General features: G+C 45.6%; 2 protein-coding genes across 2 annotated transcripts in view; one reads left to right on the forward strand and one right to left on the reverse strand.

The window, feature by feature from the left end:
- LOC6602644 (neurotrimin) overlaps positions 1 to 26,476 on the forward strand; it is a 44,816-nt gene extending 18,340 nt beyond the window's left edge. Inside the window, exons 2-10 of the mRNA XM_026990914.1 lie at positions 4,040 to 4,363; positions 5,130 to 5,269; positions 12,917 to 13,102; positions 15,407 to 15,599; positions 15,704 to 15,832; positions 23,497 to 23,616; positions 24,215 to 24,385; positions 25,861 to 25,916; positions 26,039 to 26,476. Of these exons, the coding sequence (XP_026846715.1) occupies positions 4,099 to 4,363; positions 5,130 to 5,269; positions 12,917 to 13,102; positions 15,407 to 15,599; positions 15,704 to 15,832; positions 23,497 to 23,616; positions 24,215 to 24,385; positions 25,861 to 25,916; positions 26,039 to 26,476 (1,698 nt within the window). The 5' untranslated portion in view covers positions 4,040 to 4,098. The remainder of the gene's footprint in view (positions 1 to 4,039; positions 4,364 to 5,129; positions 5,270 to 12,916; positions 13,103 to 15,406; positions 15,600 to 15,703; positions 15,833 to 23,496; positions 23,617 to 24,214; positions 24,386 to 25,860; positions 25,917 to 26,038) is intronic.
- LOC6602624 (zinc finger protein 362) lies at positions 1,336 to 2,183 on the reverse strand. Its single transcript, XM_002027632.1, has 3 exons — positions 2,108 to 2,183; positions 1,550 to 2,054; positions 1,336 to 1,480 (listed from the first exon to the last, which is right to left on the reverse strand). Exons 1-3 carry the CDS (start codon positions 2,181 to 2,183, stop codon positions 1,336 to 1,338), a joined length of 726 nt encoding a protein of 241 aa, XP_002027668.1.
- Positions 26,477 to 26,900: the final 424 nt, after the last annotated feature.

Raw genomic sequence — 26,900 nt, forward strand, 5'->3', positions numbered from 1 at the left:
CTTACTCGAGATCTAGGGCACAAGAGGGACATGGATGGGAGAGGAATGTGCTTAAGCTCCCACAAAAGGCACCCGCAGCCGGCGACAGGATATGATTATAGGGTGAGACGGAAAGGGATAGGCAAGTGGTGGAAAGCCACCATGGTCTTGGGCGACAGATAGGACACGTATCTAATAAAACGACTTGCACACGTCCCCATCGTCCGCCCATCGCCCGCCCATCGTCCGCCCATCGTCCTGTCCCCATTTCGGCCTTCACTAATGTGCTGGCTTCGATCCGAGCTAGCAGACTCGCAAATATTTGCCCACTGCTTTTGTGAGCTCATTAAATTTCGTCAATGCAAATATGTGTCAATGGCATGGTGGAGCCATGACTGGAGCCCAGTGGTGGAGCAGAACGCTGCCCATTTTAATGCAACACGTTGGTCCCCACGATGCAGGTGGTGTGAGATGGGGCGTGGTACGTTGGGCGTGGGGCAAACGACAGCCGGCATATGCACTTCCGGGCACATTTCCTGTTGCAAGTTCTCGTTCTCGTTCTCGTGCTCCTCCTCGTCCTCGTCCTCGTGGCCCTTGTGAATTTATTACGTGCAAATGTAAATAGCGGCACGTGCAGGGCGACTGTCCTTTCTCTGTCCTCTCCAGCCATGTTCTGTTCTGTCCTGCAGCAGGTCCTAGTCCTGTGAATCCTGCAGAAGAACCAGAGCCAGAACCAGAACCAGAGCCAGCAACAAAATGCTGCTCCTCTTTGACTTCCTGTTGCTAACTGTTAACTGCTCCTTCTTTATCCACTCCACGTCTCTGGAAAAATAAATGTTGTCCTCGCCAAACAAAGGGGAGGCAAGTCGCTGTCCCAGGCACCAGGCAGCCTTCTGCTTTCCTATAGCTCCCTTCTCCCATCCGCGCCGGGAGATGTAAGCCCTTTGTCAATAGATTATGCATCTACAAGACACCAGATACGATGTAGCCGCATTTGTATTATTTATTTGGCCATGTGCAACCAGCATACTGACTGACAAGCGGATTCAAGTGCAATTTTGAGAGGTAACAGCGTACAAATTGGCAGCGAATGATCGACTGATGGAGAAGGCGTGTAGAGTTTGAGCCATACAGTGAGAGGCCAATAGGAAAATAGCCAACAATATGACGTTCTCTGACCGATGATGGTAGCGAGCAATGGTATTATTTGGGTGAAAAATATAAAAAAAAATTTTATAAAAACATTGGGAAGATTGCATCGACGTCTCACTAGAGAGGTATCACATGAAAGTTGTGTAAGCCTTTCAAAGTTACAATTTGTTACGACTAAAATCCATTCCCAATTATTTTCTAATATTAAACACCGTTAGCCAGTTTCAAGCGACAGGCGGTGCTATGAAGATTCAAGTAGTTTATCTGCTTGAAGTAGGTACGGCAGTGGACGCACTGATACGGCCAGTTGTGGTGTCCGTTGGCGCGTTGGTGTGAGCGCAGATTGGGGCTGCGGGAGGGGATACCAGACAACATTAGATTCCCATATATTTACCCTTGAAGTTACTCGAATACTAACCGATTGGCGAATTCCATGAGGCATTTTGGCTCGGGGCAGACAAACGGAGCCACGGCCCTGCTCCTTCTCGTGCCGCTGTAGAGGAGCTGCCCTTCCTGCTGTTCGGTGCACTGTGGAACATTGGCCGGAGAGTACTTATTCTCATTGGATCTGAGGCATCTATTTGTTTTGGTCACCATTTGGATGTAGCCTATTTTGGCACCGTCCTTGCCCTTTTCCGGGTGTCGCCTCGGCATCCCCATTTTCCAGATGGTGTGGCTAAACTCGGTCCCCTCATTAATGGGCTGAAGGGCCATCAGCTGGCCCGCTGTTTCCTCCAACTCGCGCCTCGTTACGATGGGTATATCATCGCTACTGAGCCAGTTGTTGTTCGGGACCCCACTGCCGTAGTGGAAGGTAAAATTCGACAAGCGATTTGATACACGTTCGCTGCTCCACTTTTTGATGGTTCCCATCGGCTCTGGTCTCGGCATTTGTGCCGTGTTGGGTACAGTGCGGCAATTGGCTGGGAAAAGTTTGGTTTCAACTACGCGTTTCATGTACCAGAAACAGCCTCACCTTCATAGCGCTCGGAAGAGCGGTCTTGCTTGCCGTTGTAGCGATTCGACAAGAAGCTGCGGAAAATGTTCGGCATGGCAAAAAGCAAACAACACAACCTTAAAACTGAGAAAAAAGCTACGTAGTGTTGGAAACCACAAAAACAAAAGCCACCATCTCGCAACGATTCAGTGCCAAATGCAGCCCTGCATGGAGCCAAGTTATCGAGCGAACACCTTTGCATCCACATTGTACTAATTGAGTTCGCTCAAAGCCAGACTTGCTCATGGATACCTAAGTCTATCCATAATCGAGGCCGGCTTGTTTGTGAACGCCGGGATTTAATATACCCTAGGTGGCAGCCCTGTAGTGCTGCCACCCTTGTACACTTTCCACAGCTGATATTTGATTCAAAATGGACGGCGAGTGCAAATAAGCATATTCCATAGCAATTTGTAATGATGTATTTATAAACAAATATTGATTGCAGTTGATTGGGGTATTTTCACAGTCGACTGGGCCACAATCGACTGCTGCACCGCAGCCACGTAAAACACTTCAAGCGGTTTCTTCTTCGTTTCTTTAACAGATCTATGGATCATGCATCTTCCTCCTTGAATAAAAACATCCCCGACCTGATCCTCGATAGACCTGATCCTTCATAGCAAACACATATTTTTTTAAACTTAACATCGAAAAGAATCAATTTGAAAACAATTAACAGCTACTTTGCGTTGTGGCCGTAGCCGCGTGTCGGTTACGTCACACACTGCCAACGGCATACTAAAGAACTTTTAAAGGGCGCGCAATTGTATGGAATGTATGTATGTATGTGTGTGTGCGTGTATGATGGATATACATAGCAAATTCGCAGAATCTTGTGGGAAAGACATGTACATAATTCGAATTTTGCTCTGATTCCTTGCCTTGACTTTGAGTATTCTAGGGTATTAACACTTTTCTAGGAAGCTTGCCACCGAGACATCAAGACAACAGTACTTTTGAATACCCTCATGCAACATACGAACGTAATAAACTGATATTTTTATGTATGTCCATGAGATGTTGCATAATTGAATACCCATACATAATGGGTATTGTCTATAAGAGTATTCAAGGCGCGACACGCATCTACAGTTTTTCTTTGAACATTCCCGTCGGAAAGCGCGCGATTGACAAATGATTTGAAATATATGTAAAACTAATTCCATATATACATACATACATATGTATGCATATTTATTTTAGTGTATATATTTTGGTTCATAGATCGTATATTTAAATATATCATTATTTTAGTTAAAGTCAAACAAAGGGATAAACAAAGAAGTAATATAATTTATATTAACCTGTCTAAAATAAGGATATACATAAATGCGTAATTATATTATTGTAATATTTAATATTTTTTAGTATAAATCAAACAAATAACAGCTTTTATTTTATTTCCCGCACCCCCTGCCCGTCCTTCGTTTATTTTGTGGCGGTAGGTGAGTTCATCAAAAGACCCAAAACAAGGACCAATTGGTTCGAAACATATTGAGTGTGTACTAACACATGCAAAGATGTTCTTTCTGCGTTTGGCCCATAATCATCGCCGAACGCCTGAGCCGAAGCCGAGTTGGGGAGCTCCATCATGGTATGCCCTGGCACATCTATGTATATATCTACTGTATGGTTAGTGGTGTCATCTTGACGACAACAATATCTATTGAGGCTTCGGCAAAAAATATCGATTGCGTATTGAATTTGAATTATGGACTTTTGTTGCTAGACTTTTCCATTTAAATAGGTCCATTCGTATTGTTAAAAGCGGTGATCTCGTTTACTTTGTATACCCTTGGAGACTTGCAGACGATTTGCTATGCGAGCCAAGAATTTCAACAATTCATGAGTTGAAACTATTAAAACTAATTGGACAATGTTGTCCGTACATCTTCCTTGCGTTTACAGAATATTCAACCAGATAAGTCTGCACATAAAGTCATGCCAGTAGGAACTACGTCAGTCTTATGATGGCGATTCTGGTAGACAAGAAAATCAGCGAGCCTATCGTCGATTCCGCAAACTGCAAGCTGAACGTTAAACCCGCTCAGACATTTACATTTGCTTTCACATCCAGCAAGCCTTCGCAACGGAATCAAACCAAGCTGGCGCAACTCCGGATAGGAAAACCAGGAGGATTCGGAGGAGGAGGAGGAGGAGGAATCGGAGCTCGAGGAGGCCTAAGAGGCCATTGGCTATCGCTTCTGGTACTGATGCTGTGCAATTGCGTTGGTAAGTATATGAGAGGCACGGAGGCAGAGGGCCCGGTTCCGCTAGACGTCATTCTGCTTGTTTGCTGGACAAATTCGAGCTAGATATTTGTTTTCGTTAACAATTTGTGTACAATTACTTAATTCTCAATTCATTATGAAGTTACCCCGTCAATTGAATTGTACTCCAGTGGGGCAGCCAGTCTGCTTTCGAATTCGAACTGTTTATATGTACATACATACATCAGATGAAAAAACTCCTTTGGCTTAGGGATAGCGTAAGTGCGACGACGCGCTAGTGGAACCGGACTATAAGACCGAGTTTGGGCGCCCAAGCGTTTGGGCAAATAGCGATAACATTGTTGATCGTTCAGTGTGGAACGTACCGTTTTTGCTTTGCTTTGCACACACAAAACCATATCGATAACCGTCCTATCTTTGCTTGAGTTGCCCTGCCAGATCGATAGCGACTCAAACTCCAGCTCTCTGCAACAAGCATCGCTATCGATCGCTATCGATCGCTATCGATCGATTCGTTTAGCTTAAACTTATTGATTTGCCAATCGTTTGCAGGCCATGCCGCTCGTTCCCAACACAAACACACCCACATAGATATGCCTACTCAAATACACACACACCGACACACACACACACACACAGAACTGAGAAACACATACAGCCATTTGTAAATTTGTTTGAAATTGCGTTAATTGTTCAATCAATGTTTTCTCTTCATTGAAATGTCAATTGAAATGAAGATTTTACCGTTTCAAACCAAATCTCCTCAGTGGGCGCCTTCGAGCCGGACTTTGTCATCCCGCTGGAGAACGTGACCATCGCCCAGGGCCGGGACGCGACATTCACGTGCGTGGTGAACAATCTGGGTGGTCATCGGGTGAGTGGCGACGGTGCAACGGTCCCCGCCAAGGTATGTATCGGTTTCAGGCGCAGCGTTGAATGAGTTTCTGTTTTCAGTTCAAGTTTCAGTTTCGGTTCTCTCAGTATCTATATATCTCTATTATCTCTCTTACCTCTCTCTCTCTGCCTATCTATCTTGATTTGGTCCCCTTTCATTTGTCTCATTTCAAGTGCACAATATTTGAGATTTAAGAGTTTTAACGATTTCAAAACCAAACAAATACGAACATAATAACGAAATCAAACTGCACAACAACTATCGCAATTATGTAACTAGCCCTTAAGCGCACCTCTACTACTCTACTACTCTACTACCTACCTACCCCTATACCAGTAAACATACATACATACATAAACAAATGCACACATACCCATATAGATAGTTAATTACAAGTATAGCTGCCATAGCACCATACAATATCTAAGATATATATTCATACCTACTGCATATACATACATAAATATGTCTACATATGTATATGTATGTATATACATATATAGAGCACTCTACTCTGCATATTTAACGCACCAACGCACAGCAGCAGCAGCAACAACAACAACAACAACAACAACAACTACTATAGCAACAACAAAAGAATTAAACAAAAACAAAAACAATAATGGTGGGGAGAAATAAAGCACATTACCAACAGATCACAGGCAAACAGAGCGGAATGGGGCCGAAATAAATTTAAATAAACAGCGCGCAATTTGTGCGAGACGAGGCGAGGTTAAAACGAAAACGAAAACGAAACCGAAAAACGAATAGCTTATTGTTTTTATCATCGTATTATATTATTATTAGCACTCACATTTAATTTATAACACTCACAGAGAGGGTCTGAGTCCCGGGCCAGGCCCAGAGAGTGTGCACACTCTGGTCGCCACCCGAGAGGCAGCCGCGATGAGCGTCCACTGTGTGAAGGAATTTAAGCGATAAAAGAGCATCGCATTGCATCACAAAAAAGACCTGTAAGCGATTGTTGTTAACAACAATAAACAATCGACAATCGACAGTCGACAGCCGACAATCGTTAAAAAATAAAACACAAAAATGTATGCAAAAGAGCCATTATATGCCGAACAGCCCCCCAAGGGTTCGATGGGTAGGATGATAGCGCGCCAGCAAATAGACAATGAAAACAAATTAAGTCATTTCATCAACAAGAATTTAATCGCTTTAAAGCGCGTAATCCGTTTTGCTTTTTTCCGTTCGTTCTAAGCGTCAAACAGCTCCAAGCTTCAAGTACCTATAGTTCAAAATTTACTGTTCGAACTCCCACATTTCCGCACTGTGCAGAACTGGCAGTCGTCATATTTGCTTCAGCTGACAGCTAAAATCGGTGTAGAAATTGAAGAAGTTCCTTGGAAGACCATTAGGCGGTGCTTCCTTCTAGTCCCATGAAGCTCGAGGGGCATGCCAAAAAGTCATCAATAAAAAATGATTAAATGTGATAGGTTCTCACACTACAAAACAGCTACAAAAACAAGGCTGCACCGGATGAAAAAACTGCCTCCAAAGAAGCAACTGGTGACCACACTGAAGTCCAACGAGCTCCAAGATGACTCCGATAACACGGACATCGAGCTCGCATTGAGATCGCATGCTGCTGAGAAAGATTGTAGTAAATAGCATTTGGACGGGGCTGTCATTTAGGACTTAGAGGCCATCCCTTCCAGGAAGACCAACAGTGGAAGTGCTATGTCGGAGCTTCCACAAATGCATATGCAGATCCACGCCTGCAAGGCCCTGACGAAAACCTTAAGGTTGTGGTGGAAGATTTCTGCAAGACGGTCGGTCAGACGGACAGACGAGTGTCTGTTCGACACCGGACCCGATGGGTCGATGATGCCAATTGAATCACCACTAAAGCTCCTGAAGCCTCTGGAATGGGGAGGATATCATTGAATAATACATCATGAAGTGCACATGATGCCAATCTATCGCTTCTTTATTGATTAGGCAGTTCAGATCGAAATATTGTCAGCCGAAATGTTCGAAGTGTAACCAAAATGCCGGTTACCGCTATTCCTCTTGCCATTTTGGGACCGTTTGGCTCTCTTTCCTTTTTTTTTTGCATTCGTTGGATGCGTTTTGTTGGAGCTTTCGTCAGAGCTGTTTTTCTGTCTCTCCCCTCCGTTTGTTTGCGTTGCACGTCAAAGAGTGTTAATCAACGAAATGGCCTCATAAATAAAAACGCCATTTCGTATAAATCCTTCGATGTTTCAATCAAACAAAAGCAACGGGACAGCGGTGCAGCGGTGCAGCCATACAGCCATTCAGCGGCACAACGGAATGAAAGGGGAGAGCAGGAGGGACGATGTCATTTTATTTAAACAACAAATAAATATATAAACTGTGGCGAACAGAACAAAACAAATGGCACTGGAGTGGACAAGGCCGGACCAACTAACATCGAAGATCCAGGATACCCCCAAATTGACTCTGTCGATACAATGGGATCTGAGTGGTAAACATGGAAATTCCAACAAAGAAATTCCAATTTTGAGCTACAGGAATTCAAGCAGCGACTGTTTCCATCTGTTTCCATTGGCTGGAATTGCTGGAATGCTGCAGCACTTCACGCAAAACGGCTGCACATGCTTGTGCCAAACTTACATAGCACATACATCCATGTATATGGTTGGACACATGTACATATGTACATACATATCTATCGGCTCTGGCCTCCGCTAGATATGCTTAATTAAAGATTTCTTTCGCAGCCAAGGTTTGGATGCAGGAGCATTCGCGACCTTTGTTTCTGCTGCCGCACTGGCTCTGGCTCTGGCTCTTCGTCTCCGTCTGCCTCTGGTCCTGTCTGTTGTTCATCCATTTGTTTAACAACTTTGCCAGCAACAGCGAGGAACAATGAGGACAGCCGCAGCACCACCAGCAGCAACAACGGGGACAACATTAACAATACGAGTAGCAACAACAAACAGTCGCATAATCGTTGCATTGTTATACCCTACCGGAGGGCACTATAATGTTTATTTCAAAAGCAGAGAAGGCAGCGTCTCTATCCCCAAATACGTCCGTCCGATGTCACAGCCACGATCGATCGAAAATTAATTTCCCATGAGCGAGGCGTTTTTCCCTCTGAAGATGTGTATTTCAGTTTCTTTTCATTTGAATTCAACAAAAATTTGAAAGTCGCAGCATAGTTTGTATATGCAAACTTCAAGTCGGATCACTATCCCCGAACTACATAAGGAAGATAAGCTAAATCCAATGAATATGTATTTATACAGAAATTTATAGTTTCCATTAGCAGCACATCCACATTTGGCCGTTCATTTGCCGTTCAATTCAGAGAAAGCCGTACAATTTCCCACATAAGGTTCTTATTACATCCACTCGTTGCATTATTCAAGATATCTTTCTATACGTAATCGTTAAAATAGCAGAATCTGCTGCTTCCGCTCGCTTATGAGAAATTAGTACAGGGAATCACAGTACAGTCCTTAAGGTCACTCGATGAATGTGCCCTGCCCTAATGGGCTCTATAGGAACCAGGATTATAGCAAAACCGAAAAACCGTTCTGAAAGAATATCAAAAACTTCGGCGTCCGAAGATAGATTCTTGTCCTCTTTTTATTTCTCTCTTTCTCTCTCTCTCTCTCTATCTCCATCTCTCTGTATATCTCTGGTTACTATCGTTTAATTCGTTATTTTCGTGTTACTTTTCCTTCCCTTCGCCTCTTTTATATGGCATTCTAGTTTTCTTATTTTAGTCCATTTCGTTGGTATTTCCTTTTTCGGTTAGTATAATACTTGAAAAATAAACCCGAAAAAAGATTAATAAAAATAAATTCAAGCGCACCGAGTTCAAACCGAAACAAACTTTGCACCATTTTCGTATAACTATGAATCTATGTATGTAAATGTGTAAATGTGTAAGTGTACATGTGTATATTGCCATGTGTATGTGTGTGTGTGTGTGCTTTTACGTAGTCCTGTTCTCTATATGTAGTAGTAGTACTCTGTGTGTGTAACTGTAGACTTACTTTATGACATTTGCTCGGTTTATTTGCATTTACATTTGAAAATTTTTTACAATCCCCTTTACATTTCTCTGTTTTTTTGGGGCCGCCTTTTCTGTTTGCCCCGATTTTCGTCACAATCCGTTTGAGCCTTTGTTTGATCCCCCCCTCGTTCCACCCCACCCCCTGGCTGGGTTCTGGATGGCCCCATCGCATTCATGCATTACTCAATAAATTTGCTTTATTGAGTAAATAAATAAAGAGAGCCAGCGGAATCCTCCACCAACATCAAAGAGACGGACGGACACACTACTGTCCGTGGGTATTTATTTTCTGTGGCAGAGCCGCTGCCACCCGATCCCGATCCCGCTCCTCCTTTTCCCTCCTATTGACACACGAACGAACGGGTGGGGATTGGGGGTGGAGGTGTGGATGGGGCCGGGGCTCTGTATGGGGATGGCACTGTATTGGCTCTCCTACTTATTGGCTTGGGCTGCGCGGCACTCGATATGAACCAGCAAATAGTCGGTGGATTTCAGCCGACGGAGATGCAAGACAACAAGGAGCTAATGTCAAATATTCAAATAATTCCCACCATTCGTTCCACCATTTTTATTGGCTAGTTATCAATCAACTGTTGTAAAAGTCTATCAAATCTAAGCCGATTCCAGCCGGTCCGAAAAGATACCAGCCCAGCCCGCCCCGCCGGGCAGCTAGATAGTATTCTGTCCAGCATCCAATATGCACACAGCTTTGGAAGTGGCTCAAATATGCATAAAGTGCAGCGCATGAGCGAGCTCCTCTCCTCTTCCACGCGATTACAGTGCCTCCGCGTTGTTCCCCATTCCCATCTACCATCTACCATCTCCCATCCCCTGCTCCCCTGCTCGCTGTCAGCAGCAGATTGCGAAACCCATTTTGGACCGTAGAAAAGCTGCTTAAGCCTATTAACTAAAACTCGGAGACCAGGCTTAGTCTGCACATCATAATGCTAATTAAAACTACGTATGCGAGAAAAAGTACGTACATATATGCAGGCACAGGGAAGGAACAACGACCAAGGACCAAGGACGAAGGACCGGGGCCAAGGAGCAAAAGAGTTGGATGGAACTGCGTCTCTCGGGGATAAGCTGATGTGTCAAAGAGATGCTTTCGGTTGCTTCGGCTGCCACGCCCTGTACACGCGATGTATATCTTTTCCTCCTAACATCCCCCTCCCCATCCCCCATCACAGCCCATCTTTTCCCCAGTTACTGTACTTCTTTTCTAATTGTGCATGCCATGTTAATGCCAACTGATTAGCCGCTTCAGAACGCACCGCCAACTGCACCCATTATTCATGACTTTTTCTTTTAATTCCGTTTCGTTTCGTTTCGTTCGTTCCGTTCGTATTCTATCTCTCTGTGTGTGTGTTCGCCCAGCTGTTGCACGCACGCACAAGTCTCCGGATTGGGGCAGCTGCACTGCGCGGGTGCGACACTTGCTTTTCATCTACTGAACAGCCGCTGGATTAATTAGGAAAAATATTACAAATTTCCATGTCGTGTTTCATTGCAGAGTAATGTGATCTATAAAATAAAGTAAGCTCGAAGAAGATCGACAGCACTCGATTTCTCTTATCATTTAAATAATAGCAAATATCCCTTTACCTGACTCTGGCTGCTATAGTATTCTATTTACGCACTTGAAGACCCCAAATTGACACTTTAAAAACTCTATGTAAAGATCATTGTGCGCGTTCAGCAACATAGCCGGATCAGGGATCAATGATGGATTTCTTACGATAGTGCTGATGAAATCACACGATTAGTGATTTTGATGCATAAATTCATGCATCATATATTCATAATAGTACGATCCAATTTCTTGATGCATGATGCAACTCGATTATACAAAGCCAGAATACCACAAAATCACGAATCTAATTTGATGTGATTGTTTTTTGGTGCGAGTCGAAGCCAATATCGATAGGTTCTGAGCCGATTGGGCTCACCAGCACTTAAAACATGAAAGATGACAACTGATACATGGTTCATGATACACGATACATTGTGCTGGTGAAATTCATCCAAGTACATGTACAAAGAAGTATTTAAGAACTGCTATATGAAGGAAGATGATCTGCAAAATATTGACATGCAAGATTTGAGTTATTTTTCATAGTCGCATTGGGCTCCAAATGAATTGTTTTTAATCCAGGCGGTAGGAAGAGGGGTGGGCAAGCGTCATACCCGCATTACCTCATTCACAGCAGTTTGCAACCTCTGAGCGACCTCTCCATTGTGTGTCACGTTTGTTTTATTCTTTGTGGATTCCTTTTGGTTGTACCCTCCCTGAAAAAAAAGAGAAATCCCAAAATAGAAGATGGGAAATGAATGCCAGCGAAAGCAGAGCATAAGCTAAAAATGTTAACTAATTGTCGAATGTTTCTTCTCTCCACACAAACACACTGACACACACACACACACAACCAACGCACACAAAAACCATTCACCAAATGGCCAACAACGATGGACGCCAAAAACCGCAAACCCAATTCCACTAATTGCACTTGAAATATCCCTTTTCATATCCCCAAATACCAACAACAACCAATCTGACTCTAACAATCTGCACTCAAACCCAAAAACCGACTAAAATCCCTCGAAAAAACAAAAAAAAAAATCAAACAAAAAACTTGCAAAAACTTTGCGGCAACAACAACAACAACAACAACACCTACGACGTCTGATGCCACTGCTGCTTCTGTTGCAACAAAATGGAAATGGCGTCAAATTGCGCTGGCATCTGACGATGACAACAACAAAATCCAACAACAACGAACCCCAAACTGACTATCAACACTCTCGCCTGCGCCTTTGAATCCATTGTCAACGACACTGACACCAATGCCTAACTTTCTGCCACCCCTCAACCCCCAAACCCCCAAACCCCCAACCCACTCACCCACTCTACCCTGACCGACGCCCTTTTCCACTGTCGGTGGCGTTGGCGGTGGCGGTGGCGGTGGCGGTGGCACAAACTAAATTCTAATACATCCGCAAATCGATTTCAATGGTCTCTGATCTGGTTTGTGCGGTTGGTTCCCGCCTGGGATCGAACGGAATCCTCACGAAACGGAAACGAAACGAAACGAAACGCAACGCAACGCTATCTAACGAACCAATACCAATACATATCACCAATGGTATTGATATTGTTTATAATGATGATGACGACAATGACAATGGCAATGAGCGACATTAACTAAATATGACGACGTTTGTCCCATCAACATCAACATCGAACTTTTTCCATATGTGATGGGACTGCTGTTGTGTTGTGGGGGCTATCAAACTGCAATTTCGAAACATCTGGCGTGCAAAACGCTGGTCCACACAAACACCAACACCAACACTAACACAAACAACACTTTGACATGCAACAACGGCCGACCGTTGTCTTCATCAACGCCACACACAAAACGCCTGTGTCATCAACTCAACTCAACGGCAACGGCAACGACAACGACAACGATACCAACAATGGTCATCCCTTTATCCCCATTCCAATTTCCTGACTGACTCTGACTCTGGCTCTGGCTCTGGCTCTGTCGGCGTTCCCGTTCCCGTTCCCATCATCATTCCATTTGGCACATTGGGAACTGTGGTGTGGTGTGTGGCGCCATCAGGTTGCCTGGATTAAGGCCGATGCCAAGGCAATTCTGGCCATACACGAGCACGTGATAACCAACAATGATCGATTAACGGTGCAACACAACGACTATAACACATGGACTCTCAACATACGCAGCGTCAAAATGGAAGATTCCGGCAAATACATGTGCCAGGTCAACACAGATCCCATGAAGATGCAGGTGAGTGCACAGTGCATAGTTGGATGGCCAAAAATGGCTAAAGAATGAATCGGAGAATGCCTAAATAATACTCTTATACAATATCTAAGAGCCTTTGTACTTTATTGTTCTATTCGAGAGAGAAATGCTGCCGAAAAGGGGAATGAATAGTGAATAGTGAATAGACTACGTTTACTGTATTAGGTTCTTTTGGAAGCCGCCGCTTATCCCTTTCAGCAATCATCTAATTGCTGATGCTGTTGTTAAATTTATAATTTCATTCTTTTGTATGCTGAGTGCATTTGAAATTGTTGGGTGAGAGTCGCCTAGCTGTGTTGTCTTTATCTTTAAATGCTTCCCATTTCCATCCGACCTCTTCTCTGGGCTTCCATTTCCTTCTTTACTCTCCATTTTTTTTCCTCTGCCCACTTTCTGGGACCGACCAAATCAAAGCTATCTCTGACAGAAAGGCGAAAAAAGCCCAAAACTGGAAACATGCCCGAGAGTATAATGAAATGGTTCTGGAGGCTCCCTCATTGCCTGCCTGAGCTTTAAGTTTCACCATCCTCATTTGACATATGTATGTGTGTGTGAATGTGGGGATGTCTATCCCATTCGTTTTTCTTTCCCCTATCTCTCTCCCTCTCCCTCTCTCTCTCACAGTCCTCTTTGTGGGGCACAAACTTGGGTGGGTGTAAGAGGGAAAGGGTAGGTGGCACTGACATTTAAACACGATATATAAACAATGAAGCGCTTTAATGACAAAAATAAATAACAACCAGTGCGGTGATGCAACGTTGACGTCATCAAACCATGCTCCAGTGTGGTTACCAGAGTGTGTACATATGTTCATTGGTGTGTATATGTGTGTGTGTGTGTGTGTTTGGGGGAAAGAGTTTAAGTGTGGGAGTCAGTCTCATGTGACGCTTTTCCTCTGACTACTCGAGTCGAATCAAGTAGAGTTGCGTTTTTTATGCGAATACCAGGACCAGCCCCCAACCCCCCAACCCCCCAACCCCCCACCCCGCCAGTAATACATTTTCCTCTGGCCCGTTCCCATTTCGTTCCCTCCATCACATGCATGCCCGATAGCCGGCCCGTTTCCACCTTCCCCATCATGCCATTAAACGCTCTCGCTCGACATGTGCAAAACGATTGCGTTTTCAATTTCATTTCGTTTATACTGTACGAGTGATGATGGGGCGGATGTGCAACTGAATTCTGGGGGATGGAGGTGAAACGAACCCCCTCCACATCCATCCCGCCCCTCCGAGTTCACCCATGGCTTGTAATAAAATCAACCTAACAAAGCGAATTGAGTGAAAAGCAAATATGAGACAAATAAAAAGCAAACAGGCTTCACGTCCTCCCCCTGGTTCGCTTTTCCTGCTTGCTGTCCTGCCTTTCAAGCCTTTTCCATTCCCTTACCCTCTTGGTGCGCGCCCCCCTTGCCCCACCATCTCCCTCTCCCTCTCATTTGCTCTCGCCCACTCTCTATATCCATCTTTAGTATACATTTCGCGCTTGGTTCGTTTGGGGCTTTCTTTTTTCCTCATTTTGTTATTTTTTTCGTGCTTTTTTTTCTCTCCGACGTCAACTTTATTTTATGACACAACTGTCAACTGCAGCGGGAACAATGACAATGACAATGACAACGACAATGATAGCAGCAATTCGGTTATTGCTGGTGGGAGTCAACAACCGCAAAATGAAACAAATGTAAAAAACAGGCACCACGCTGAATGAGCAAATGAGACATAGAAAGACAGAAAGAGAACTATAGAACAGCCGCATAATGAGACAATTTGTCCACTCGTTCCATTAAGAATCGTTGGCCAGCACTATCGGAAAGCTGTTCAACAGAGAGAACCAATCTATCGATTAAGGATACAACTGGCATAATCGTTGAGCAGATTGTGCTTTGAACAGAGCTAGTTATGCCACTTAAACTGATGCAAGGGATTTAGTTAGTTGGTGGACTGGCTCCAGCCCAGGACAGCAGGGGCAAGCAAGGTCTTGGAGCTGATGGCTCCAACTTTGAGGCACCTGTTTGAGTTATGAAAGCTTAGCATCAGGGTTTCGAATGCACTGAGCTTCTCTTTGCGTCAACTCTACTACTAACCTAAATGTAACCAACAGAACAATATTCGGCCCCATTGTCCAGCTGCAGTGAGTTCGAGCCAAGCAACATGGGTGGCTGCAATTTGGCATTGGGAATTCCATTTTATGGGATATTTGGGAGCAAGGGAGGGAGCGAGCGAAGCAAATGGCATGGAAATTAATCCCCTACTAACTAGATCGACGCCCTTCTCTGTTCACTTACAGACAGCCACCCTCGAGGTGGTCATCCCGCCCGACATTATCAACGAGGAAACCTCTGGCGACCTGATGGTACCCGAGGGCGGTGCGGCCAAGCTCGTGTGCCGGGCCCGCGGGCATCCCAAGCCGCGGATCACCTGGCGTCGCGAGGACGGACGCGAGATTATTGCACGGCATGCCGGGCACCAGAAGACCAAAGGTGAGCCATCCATCCACTCCACTCCGCTCCACTGCACTCCAATGCACTGCAGGTGGAGACTAGAGTAAAGTGACTAGCTAACCCACCGCATGTCAATCCTTCAGCCCCGTCCGTCGAAGGCGAAATGCTGACGCTCTCCAAAGTCACGCGATCGGAAATGGGCGCCTACATGTGCATCGCCTCGAACGGAGTGCCGCCATCGGTGAGCAAGCGGATGAAGCTACAGGTGCACTGTGAGTATCCCTACCAGGCCATACCCTACTGAACTGCAAGCAACTGTAGATGATGAATGGGTGGTGCCACATGCTGGTGGCGCAAAGAAAATGATTTCCTTTGATTTATGGGGCCCGGCAGGGAAGGAGCTAATGCACCATAATAATCATAATGGTAACTTATAGCCCGGGTCGGATATGATGTGCGTGCCACCATATGTACATATGCATGTGTGTGTGTGTGGATGCTTGTGTGTGTTTGCGTGTGTATATGTATTGAGAAGGAACAGGAAGAGAAACAGGAACAGAACCGCAGCAATAACGCTATGGGCGCCAACTGCAAGTGTTTCCGTTCCGATATCCGGCAGCTTCCTTCACGTGGCCGGCAAACTTTCCAAATGCATTAGGACAGCAACGCGACGCAACGCTGGGGCGGCAGGGTGGATATCCACATCCAAGCAAGCAACGTCACGTTCCTGTTGTAAAACTTTAAGGGCATTCCCCATTTGTTTATATATATACATATACATATACATATGTATGTGAGTCTGTATGTGGGCGTGCGGATGTGTGTGTGCGGTGTAATTGTTAAGGGCAGCTCCCGCACTTTTTCCCGTACTCCCAGCCCTCTTCCATGCTCTCTCTGTCCCTGCCTTACCTTCCTGCATCAAAGTTAATGAAATTTTCCAAGCGGGCAAAAGTTTGAACGACGACATTTTGGCAAGCGGTAGAAGCAGGTAGAACCACCTCTTAGTCTTGCAAGGAGAGTCGACCCAGTCAGAAGAGGGCTAGCAAGCAGTAGAAGGAGGAGGTGCAGGTGGATGTGGGGGTGAAGGTGAAGGAGACATAAGACGGATGAAACATAAGTAGGTGGGCATAAGTAGACATACAAATATGTACATAGGTAAGAAAAACATACGATGGTGTGTGGGGAGGGGGAGGGGGAGGGGGTACAAAGAAAAGGACAAAGAGAAAAAAGCAGCACCCTGGCGGAAGACAAGGTCTTATCTAGAAATTATATTGACACGGGCGTGAAAATGTTTCGCCACTTTTCGAGAGATGGAGTATCTTGCCACACACTCGCGCTGTCTGGCCCCCTTTCGCACTGTGTGCCGCAAAAATTAATTTTCATTTTTATTTTATCTATGCCACAAATTCGTTTTTCAGGTTTTGTCTTTCATTTCATTTCTTTTGTCATTTCATTTCCATCAGCTGGGTTGGTAGGACCTTCGTTCACTTTCTCTCTGTACTGTCCTCACCCAGCATCGATAAAGCTGCTCTCCTTTCCCCTTATTCCATTGTTCCGTTATTGCTTTTGGCTTTTTCCTTTGGTCGCTCTCAACCTCCTCTGCTGACATTGGCACCGAAGACGCTGAAGATGCTCCTCCGACTCAATTTCAATTTTAAAATCCATACATATGTATGTACATACATACGTCTGTGTGCGAGAAGAGGCGAGTGTGGCGCCTCTTCCTCTCTCTCTCTCTCTCTCTCTCACACTGTTCTCGTCTTCTCATTGCCTAAGTGGCTGAGAGAGAGAGAGAAAGAGAGAGCTGCTAGCTTTGCCTTTGATTTCTTGTCATTGTGTGACGCCCCACCCCTAGGCGCTTGCCTGCACTGCTTGATTGATTCTAATCAGAAAATTAAGTAGATCCTGGGCTTTGCCGGGCTTTGCAAGGGCGGGACGTGTATTAGCGCCAAAAAGGTGTGCGAAATTAAAGTCTTAGCCCACTGCTAAGTAGCTGGTGTTCCTTGGGGGAGGAGTCGCCTGTGGGATAGATGAGCCTGTTTAGTTTGGTCTAAGGTGCTACCACTTCCTACCTGTGGGTACTTCTAGTATGTGCCCAATGCGGTACGCAGTCAATTGATTGGTGCATTTAATTGCTAATTCTAGGGGTTTTTTTCCGGGAATTAATTAATTTCTGATAGACTTGGGGCTCCGAAATTTTCTAATCAATTATGGTTATTTTTTATAATTAGGGCGATAGAAGGGTGACTGGGTGACTGGGTGACTCCGGTCGAACTCTGGACAACGTTTCAGGCTATCTGCTAAATATATTGCACAGCTGTTTTAGCGGCAGGATGCTCAGCATGGACACGTTGAACTTTCAGCGGGAGTGGTGACATCCACGACTGAGTGCAACACATAGAAGGAAGCTTTTCCGACTCCATAAAGTATCGATATAGTCGATATAGCCATGTCTGTCTGTCCGTCTGTCCATACGTCCGCCTCGATGAGCGCCTAGATCTCAGAGACTATAAAAGCTAACGCGACCAACATTTCGCCCCCACAAACGACGAAAATCTGTGCCATCCATATGTGGATCATTGTTATAGCCGGAAGGCCAAGCCTCAATTGCAGTGGCTACCCAACTCCCTTCAACGCCTTTAATCTTTCTCCCTCGCACACTCTTTGTGTAGTGTGCGACATAGTATTTCTGGTGGAGGGGAGCGAGATAGCAACACATATATTGATTGAGTATCGGGTATAAATGTGCTATTTTCCACATAACTTGAGTATGCTTCACCTAGTTTTAAAGTACACATTTTCATTTTTTCGAAATCGCGATGGTACAGCTCTTAAAACAGGAGCATACTGAAAAGCTAGTAAGTCCTGCATCTGGATCAGATCACATTGCATTTCATTGTATCTAGGCTCAGGAGAGGGAGGTCGACGCAGAACGCCCTTAGAAGGATTGTGTAAATTTCGGAGAAGGCCACTGCTGGGACCAGGTGGAGAGGTGGCACAAAGCCCTATTTCTTGGTGGTGACCCTGAACATCAGGAATGCTTTCAATTCGGTAGACTGGGTTCGAACACTGGAGGCTCTGAGCACATATGTATAACATCCCAAGCTATCTGCTGAATAAAGCGCGCCGCTATTTTAGCAACAGGGTGCTCACCTTGGACACGAGTCTGGGCTCCAGGGCATTCGAAGTGCCAGCCGGAGTCCCTCAGGGCTCCGTTTTGGGGCACCTGCTCTGGATAGAGCGATAGTGGCAGTAGAGAAGGAACTCGCCTCCGTGGAAGATCTTGCCAAAGTGGCCGTCCAAGCCGTAGAGGCATGGCTTGCCGCCGCGGGACTAGAGATAGTCCTAATATCGCTCCGGAAAGTGGTTGAGACCGCCAGAGTGCAAGTTGGTGGGACCACAATCCAAGTACCTAGGAGTCCTCATCGACACGCGCACGTACAAAGAATACCTGGGGTACGTCCCCTGTATGGCCGGCCGGACCCCGGGAGCGCTTTCCAGGATGCTACTGAACACCAGAGGACCGAAGCAGGCAACGAGGAAGCTGCTGACGAGCGTCGTGACGTCGCTAATGCTCTACGCCGTGTCAGTGTGGGCGAAAGCCGCTGAGGTGAGGAAGGTGAGAAGGAAGGAGATCTACGACGCCATGCAGGACAGTGTAGCTGGGATACTCACCAAAGCCGAGTTAACGGACAACGCCAGAAGGATCAGCATTGACGGATGGCAGACTCGGTGGGATACGCATCCCACGCATAGCATGCTGGGTTGGAAGGAAGCACGGCCTGGCACTTGGCACGGCCTGGATCTCCCTGGCACTGAGTCACTCCCGGACATGGCTGCTTCCGCAGCTACCTCAAACGCTTCGGCCATGAAATAGAGGACAGAGTCCCCAGTGTGGCCCAGGCATAGAGGAAGATGCGCCGCACGTCCTCTTCGACTGCCACAGGTTTGACCACGAGCGACAGACACTGGAAGCAGTAGACGGGCCTAGGGACAGCACCGAAACTCTGGTGCCGCTGATGCTTCCCAAAACATACAAAGATTTCCACGATCTTCTGCAAAAGAGACTCTCCGCCTTTAGGCTTATCAAACGCAAAGGGAATCATAGAAAAAGCGCGCATCAATGAAGACTTTAAAAAATACATGAACGCCAAGATGAATATTATATGGAATATTTTAATCGGCTACAATACGCTTCATAGATCCTTCAGTTCTCCTAGGCTGAAGCTGCTGGGCGAACCATGATGTGTCGAGATGCAATTGTGATCTTAAATCTAGGATAACACAATAAGGAACTAAAACGCCAGATCGATTCTTAACGAGAACCACGGCCGTCGCCAGGAGCACAACATCAGATCTAAGGCAGAAGGTAGAATCCTCAACAGACGAGGGATTGATATACTGGTTGTAGCGCTGGCTCTGGCGGACTCCAACGTGGAGTGCAGAGACTGGTATCACAGAGCGAAAGCTCTGTGGGCATTTAGCCTGGTTGGTGTGGCACACAGAGGCTGCAAAGTCTGCAGCCAGTTATTTTATTGAACATCATTGAAATCTAGATTGTTCCAATGGGTAACAGTGTGTCGAAATATCATCAGCAAGAAAAGAATAGTCGTTCTTCTGAGGCAAGCAATTCTCCACAAGATTCCAAGTGAATAAGTATTTCACTAGCCAAACGTTCCAAGCTTTTTGTATCTTCTACCCTTTAAGAAGCTTGGCTTTTTGCCGCCTTCTTGCAAGCAGAAGGCGTTAGATTTCCAAAGTGGTGTTAAAAAATTATTTGTTAAAATACAAAAATTGTTAGATTTTTTGACTTTTTTGCATACAGTCCACAGTTGGCTACCGCCGATTGGATAGAACTCTACCCTAAAGGCAATACTATCTTATTAATTTATTTTAAAGAAATTCTGCAGTGTGCGCAAGTTTGTCTTACTTTGGAAATGAAAATAAAATTTCTTTTCACTGGTTTTTTGTTGATATACTCACATACGTCCATCTACTTTAAAAGCGTTTTAATATTTGATTATAATTTGGGAATATTCTGTTTTGTAAGCCAGCAAATAACTCTTTTCAAGAGAGGCAGACCACCTTTCCATCCCAGGCCAACACTCGCCTGTCTCCCGCAACCCTCGCATCGGACAGAACGGGGCAAATAAAAAACAACGGCCAATTCAAACAATCGACACCTGTTATCCAGGGTCTGAAAACCCCACTCCGATGATTAGAGAATGGAACGAAAGAAGAATGGAACGGCAGCAATGGATTTTGGGGGTTCCATTGCCATCCGTTGACTTAACTCTCTGTCTGGCTGGCTGGCTGGCTGGCACTCTTTCGGTGGTTTCGGCCAAGTTTCAGCTATGCACACAAAAATATACCACTATTTTGACGTCAGCTATGACGCAGCGAAGGCTCAGAGCAGGCCTTCCAATTGATTATAAAAGGTGATTCGGTGGGCAGTAAAGTCAGTTGCTCATCTGATTGCTATCTAAGACTAAGCATGCGTAAATACATTGGACTTGCACTTCTCGCTCTTATAGCGGTGGCCATGGCCCAGGGCGGTCCTGGCGGTGGTCGTGGAGGACGCGGTGGCAGAGGTGGAGGTGGAGGCAGTCGGAGTCGCGCTCTGGGCGGACCTGGTGGCCAAGGAGGTCGAGGTGGTCGTAGGGATTTCGATGGCTATGGAGGACCAGGCAGCTATGAAGGCGGCTTTGGTGGACCAGGTAGTTTCGGTGGACCAGGAGGTCCTCCGCCACGTCGTTTCCCAGGTCGTCGTCCCGCGGGACGCCGTCCCCCGGGTCGTCGTCCTAGACCATGCTGGCCCATACCCCCAAGCACTTCTACCACAGAAAGCGGCTCCAGCAGTGACAGCACCACCGACAGCAGCTCCAGCAGTGACAGCACCACCGATAGTACCACTGATAGTGCCTCCACCAGCGATAGCACCAGCGAGAGCAGCGATAGCACCAGCGAGAGCAGCGACAGCACCAGCGAGAGCAGCGATAGCACCAGCGAGAGCAGCGATAGCAGCACCGAGGACAGCGACACCAGCAGCACCTCAGAATCGTCGGGCTAGGCGTTAAAGACTTCCAATGGAAGTAAGCCATTAAGAAATGCGAATAAAAGAAAAATCCAGCAGGAAAATTATTCTTTCCCTCAATCTTATTCTCCTTTCACCACTTTTCTACCTCTCTCTCTTTCTCTCTCTTTTCTTTTCTCATGCAGAGGTGCATGAAGAATATTTACTATTTCGGCCGTTGCATCTTTGAGTCGCTGGAACCAGCTGCCTGCTACAAAACTCTATTAGGACAAATTGAATTTTCAATAAGTGGAAGGCTACCGCGGGGCATGGTGGTCGGGTGGGGTGGCGTAGGGTGGTGTGGGGTGGCGCAGGAGTGTACACCACACATCACACAAGCAACACCCGACATATGCTGCACTATTCCCAGCGAAGGAGCAGCGAAGAAGCAGCCCCACACGGACAGAAGTACGGACACGGAAACGGCCACATGGGGAATGTAGAATGGAGCATGCAAAAATCCAATAAATTGACCAATAATGAACGCTCGAACACAGCCAACGGCAGCGGATGGCAGCCAGCTGCCTCGGCGAAGGAGGAGTGGGTGGAGGAGGAGGAGGAGAGGCTGCGGACGAGAAGACCAAAGTTGAAAAGCCAAAAAACAATGACGGCGAGTGGCTGGCCCCGAGCTGGTTACGGCTGTGGTCCGGACCTATGGCCCTTGGCTCTACTGGTGCCGCTGTTCTGTTCCCTCAAGCCAACCAAGACAGCCCAGCCTCAAAGACAGGAGCTAGAGGGAGATGAAAGGAGGGACAAAAAAGGGGCAACAAATGATGAAAATAAAGAAAAACTGAACGTTAAAATCTCAACACGACACACAAAACATGGTTAAAGTCCCAAAGGACAGAAGCCACTAGGAAGGCAATGACTACGGTGCACTCTGAATGCCCTTACCAGGATATCCAACGAAAAAGAAAGTGAGGACAAATGAAATATTCTTCTCCGCCTACTGAATGTAAAATTGGTGGTAACTAAAGGGCAAAACTAGGGTAATTCTATGCAATTCAAGATTAGCATCATCCAGTGACCCAAAGGACTTTCTTTGAAGCATGTTCCAATTTACTCAACCATTAGTGAAATATGTATCCTACCCATGATCATTCCCAGCAAAAAATTTACCCACATCACTGATTAAATGACATATGAACGAATACAGAACATCTAAGGAAATCCATAATTCCCGTGTGATATCATTATTTTTGAATGAAAGACTCGTTAAGCCCTTAAGGGATCATCATGCTATCAAGCAAATGGTTGATGGAGCCAACTCCTATCAACAAAAGCCACAACCAAGTGAGTGTATAACCAACAAGAGGACGGAAAAACAACAAAAATGGGATCGGAAAAAGAGAAAAAGCCACTTTCGTTTTTCCACTGACTACTGGGCGAGAAGGATGGACGGTTAGCCCGACTCTGATTGTTGGCCAGGATTGTTGGCTCTCTAACAACAAAATAATTCATTTTCAATTAAAATCGTATCAGTTGTTGTTTTTGGGGTCTGGAGCTGTTTTTGTTAATACGAGCAGCGAGAAAGAGATGTAAGGGAAACGAGTGCCTTCAATCGTCTCGTAAAAAGGTTGAGGGATGGGATTGGGACTGGGTCTGGGACTGGGACTGGAACTCGGACTGGGACTGGAAGACGAACTGAGACCGGACACTGATTTGAAGTTCGACTCTGGTCCGTTGGGGCTTAATTGCCAGTCTAGCCCGGTAGGGAGCGACAAGGTCGCAGCCGCTGATGGACTAACAATTGGAATTGGCATAACCAACTTACTAACTCTCATTCTCTATTTGTTCTTCCCCTTTCTCGTTCTCGTTCTCGTTCTCTTTCTGTTTTTCTGTTTCTCTGGCTCTCTTTCGCAGTTCATCCGCTGGTTCAAGTGCCAAATCAATTGGTCGGCGCCCCGGTCCTAACGGATGTCACATTAATTTGCAATGTCGAGGCATCGCCAAAGGCCATCAATTACTGGCAGCGCGAGAATGGTAAGCCAGGGAGTAGTGACGGGAGCAATGGCGGCAACGGCATTGGCGGTGGCAGTGGCAGTGGCACTGGCAGTCAAAGGTTGCCACCATTGGCCACGAATTGAATTTTTCATTTAGCATTTCCAAGTTTGGTACAGTCGTTGAAACTTTATAAACCTTTCAATGCCGCAATTTGTCTTTATTTGGTTCGTGTTCGACGCTGAAATATTTTGTTGTTAAGAGGACTGGTGTGGAGAAAGGAGTAAGCAGAGTGGGTAGAGAGTAGAGAGTTGGCTGGATGGCTCTTTTGTCAAGTGCATTTGACGTATATTGCAAACGTGACAGGAGCCACAGCGTAAACGTGAAACGTTCAGCAGCCATGGCAGAAATGTCATCATCAATGGCTCGACTTCTCATCAACAGCATTCTCCGTGTTTCATGCTGCATGCTTCATGCTTCGTGCTTTCTCTCTCTGCTCCTCGCTCTTTTCCCGTAACTTAAACTCATTTGGTTAAACCTCCTGCTTCGGCCCTGCTTCGTATTCATGACTCCATTCACACCTCGTGCACCTCATCACATCTCATCTCGTTTTCATCGTCTGCTCTACGCTCTGTCGCAGGTGAAATGATTATTGCCGGCGATCGTTATGCCCTCACCGAGAAGGAGCACAACATGTACTCCATGGAGATGGTGCTGCACATCAAGCGGCTGCAGTCGAGCGATTTCGGAGGCTACAAGTGCATCTCCAAGAACAGCATCGGGGACACGGAAGGCACCATTCGACTGTATGGTAAGTGATATACTCGTACACCGTGCTTATACCCGGTACCTAGACAGTAAAGGGGTATACTAGATTAGTGTAGATGTATGTAACGGCCAAAAGGAATCGTTTCCTACCCCATAAAGTGTGTGTATTTTGGTTTCCTATAAACTGGTTCACCGGATGAGCTGGATATCGCATGTGCATGTACTATGTATTTGATTGCAGTTGGTCCCGTTTCCTCCTTTACTTATATTCAAGCTTGGTCACTAGATGAGTTTAGTTGATTCCAACCGATGCTCCAGGGAGCTACTGACCAACACTACATTTCCATTAGGAGTACACTAACATATTCAAATGAATGAATGAATGGTAATCTTCTTACTTTTTACTATGATGTGCCACGCCTTGAAATTTATATTGCCGACTTTCTGTTTTCAGGCAGAACAATACTCTTCCCTTTAGTATTGGAAGTTTAAATTTTCAAAACAATTCCAAAGTTGTTCAAAATATTATCTAAACAGGTGTCCATTAAATCAGCTTTCTAAACTGATTGATAGAGGATTGTTTCTTAGTAGTATTTAAGTATAATATGCTAACAAAAAATCTGTATCAGTCACAGCGTTGTGAGTCGCGGCTCACGATTGTAGTAGGACTCTCTCAATTTTGCTGGCACTTTTCTCTCTTTAGAGAGATCTAGCGCGAACTCTGGTTATGTTCTAACGTTAATTTTTGCACTTTGTTTATCTCCCTTTACCTTTTCACCTATTGACCTATTGGATCAGAATTTTTAAATATTTCCTAGCCTTTTCCATACCGCAGCATTGCTCTGTCTCACTCTCTTTCTATCCCACCGTCGAAGTATCATGCACCCGTTATATCTCGCTCGCTGCACTAGAAAATGCACACTGGACGAAGAAGAGTGTCAAAGAAAGTGTCAAAGAGAGGGTTCAAAGAGAGTGTCCGAGAGCGAGAGAGGGCGGGTGGCATGGAAGTCAGGGGAGTAGTGCTCCGATCGCAACTTTTTATCAACATAATAGATAGGATCCTTCTGTTTGAGCTGTTTAACTTGAGTGTCCGAAATTAGAGAAACACTTGTGGCAATGTGTTGTCACAGCAGTCTGCACACAAAATAGGTTTGCTCTAGCTTTTACTTATGTTGCCTGAGATCTACGCGTTAGATGGGACTGACGGACAGAGATGACTGTACTTTAGCGGTCGGAAACGCTTCCTGCTGACTGTTGCTTACAGCCACACGAGTGTAATATATCCCTCTGAGTTCCGTGTTCAACTATCGGCTGTTCGTCCAGTACAATCTAGTGGCTCTGAAGAATGAAACATACTCGTATATACATGCACAATAAGTATGTTAGAACTGTATGCTCTTTTTTCTCTCCTAAATTTCCGTTTTTTGTTAATATTTTAAACCGTGGTTAGCAGTTAGTTGTTAGTTAAATAAATAAATAAAACTAGTTGAATTAAAGATGATTGCACTGCTTCCACAGAAATGGAACGTCCCGGCAGGAAGCAAATGCGCGATGACGATATCAACGAAGTAACAGTAAGTATTCATATTCAGATCGAAGTACAGCCTATGTATATCAGTTCCACACCGCAACAACGAGTACTTCTGAACAACTTTTAAAGGCCGTTAACCAAATAAAACGCTCTCTCTTGATGCAGAGACACGAGGTGGAGAACCGGCACAAGGAGAACCGGCACGAAGAGGGCGCACGCAACCAGAACGGTCGTCTCTACAAGGACCGCACGCAGGAGCCTGAGCTGGGCAGCTCCGCAGACTCGACCCGTGCCCCAGCCCCAGCTCAGGGTACAATGCAGCTAATCAAGACATTTATATTAGCCCTATTGGTAATATTAGCCTCGACAGCGACAGCGGAGGCGGTGGCACCAACAACCACAACGGCGGCGGCCACAATGTTCTTTTACACAAAGGGCGCCAGACAAAAGGACACAAAGGAAACGAATCTGAGACTTGAACTGAATGGGGCTGGGGATGCGGAGCACGAGTACTGCGAAAGATCAGCGACGACGGCCAGGGCCGGGGCAAATGGCATTGGCTGGAGCGTGGAAGGATTAGCCCGAACACCATCAACAAAGTAAGATTATTATAGCTTAATTCAATTGTAATTATACAAACGCGATTATGGGGGCCCAGGGAACGAGCACCATCTCTCTCTCTCTCTCTCTCTCTCTCTCTCTCTCGTTACCTCCCTGTGTCTATGACCCTCGGTTCTTGTCTCTCCTGGCCCCCACACGAGACTGGAAAGTCCGAGCATAAATCATCGACCTAATCATCTTGCTAATTACAAAGGGTGAGAGAGAGAGAAAAGGAGGAAAGAAAAGGAGCAGGCCAAATTGAATGAATATTAAATCAAAAGCAAGTGGAAAAACTAAAGTTTCGTAGTTAAGTGGAAAATAAAATGCGTTTAAATGTTACCTCGTTAGTGGAAAATGAAAAATGAAAAATGAAAAAGAAAAAGGAACGAAAACGAAAACGAAAACAAAGAAGAAGAAGAAAATCAAC

Source organism: Drosophila persimilis, unplaced genomic scaffold, assembly GCF_003286085.1.
Source record: "Drosophila persimilis strain 14011-0111.01,24,50 unplaced genomic scaffold, DperRS2 tig00000622-arrow-arrow-pilon, whole genome shotgun sequence".
Taxonomy (NCBI): Eukaryota; Metazoa; Arthropoda; class Insecta; order Diptera; family Drosophilidae; genus Drosophila; species Drosophila persimilis.

What these genes read in the sequence shown, in the direction of transcription:
- LOC6602624 (XM_002027632.1), bottom strand. Translation starts at nt 2,183, where the DNA reads ATGCCGAACATTTTCCGCAGCTTCTTGTCGAATCGCTACAACGGCAAG. An exon ending in CTCTTCCGAGCGCTATGAAG is followed by an intron (nt 2,055 to 2,107) that starts GTGAGGCTGTTT and finishes AACTTTTCCCAG; the next exon opens with CCAATTGCCGCACTGTACCC. An exon ending in CTCATGGAATTCGCCAATCG is followed by an intron (nt 1,481 to 1,549) that starts GTTAGTATTCGA and finishes CCCCTCCCGCAG; the next exon opens with CCCCAATCTGCGCTCACACC.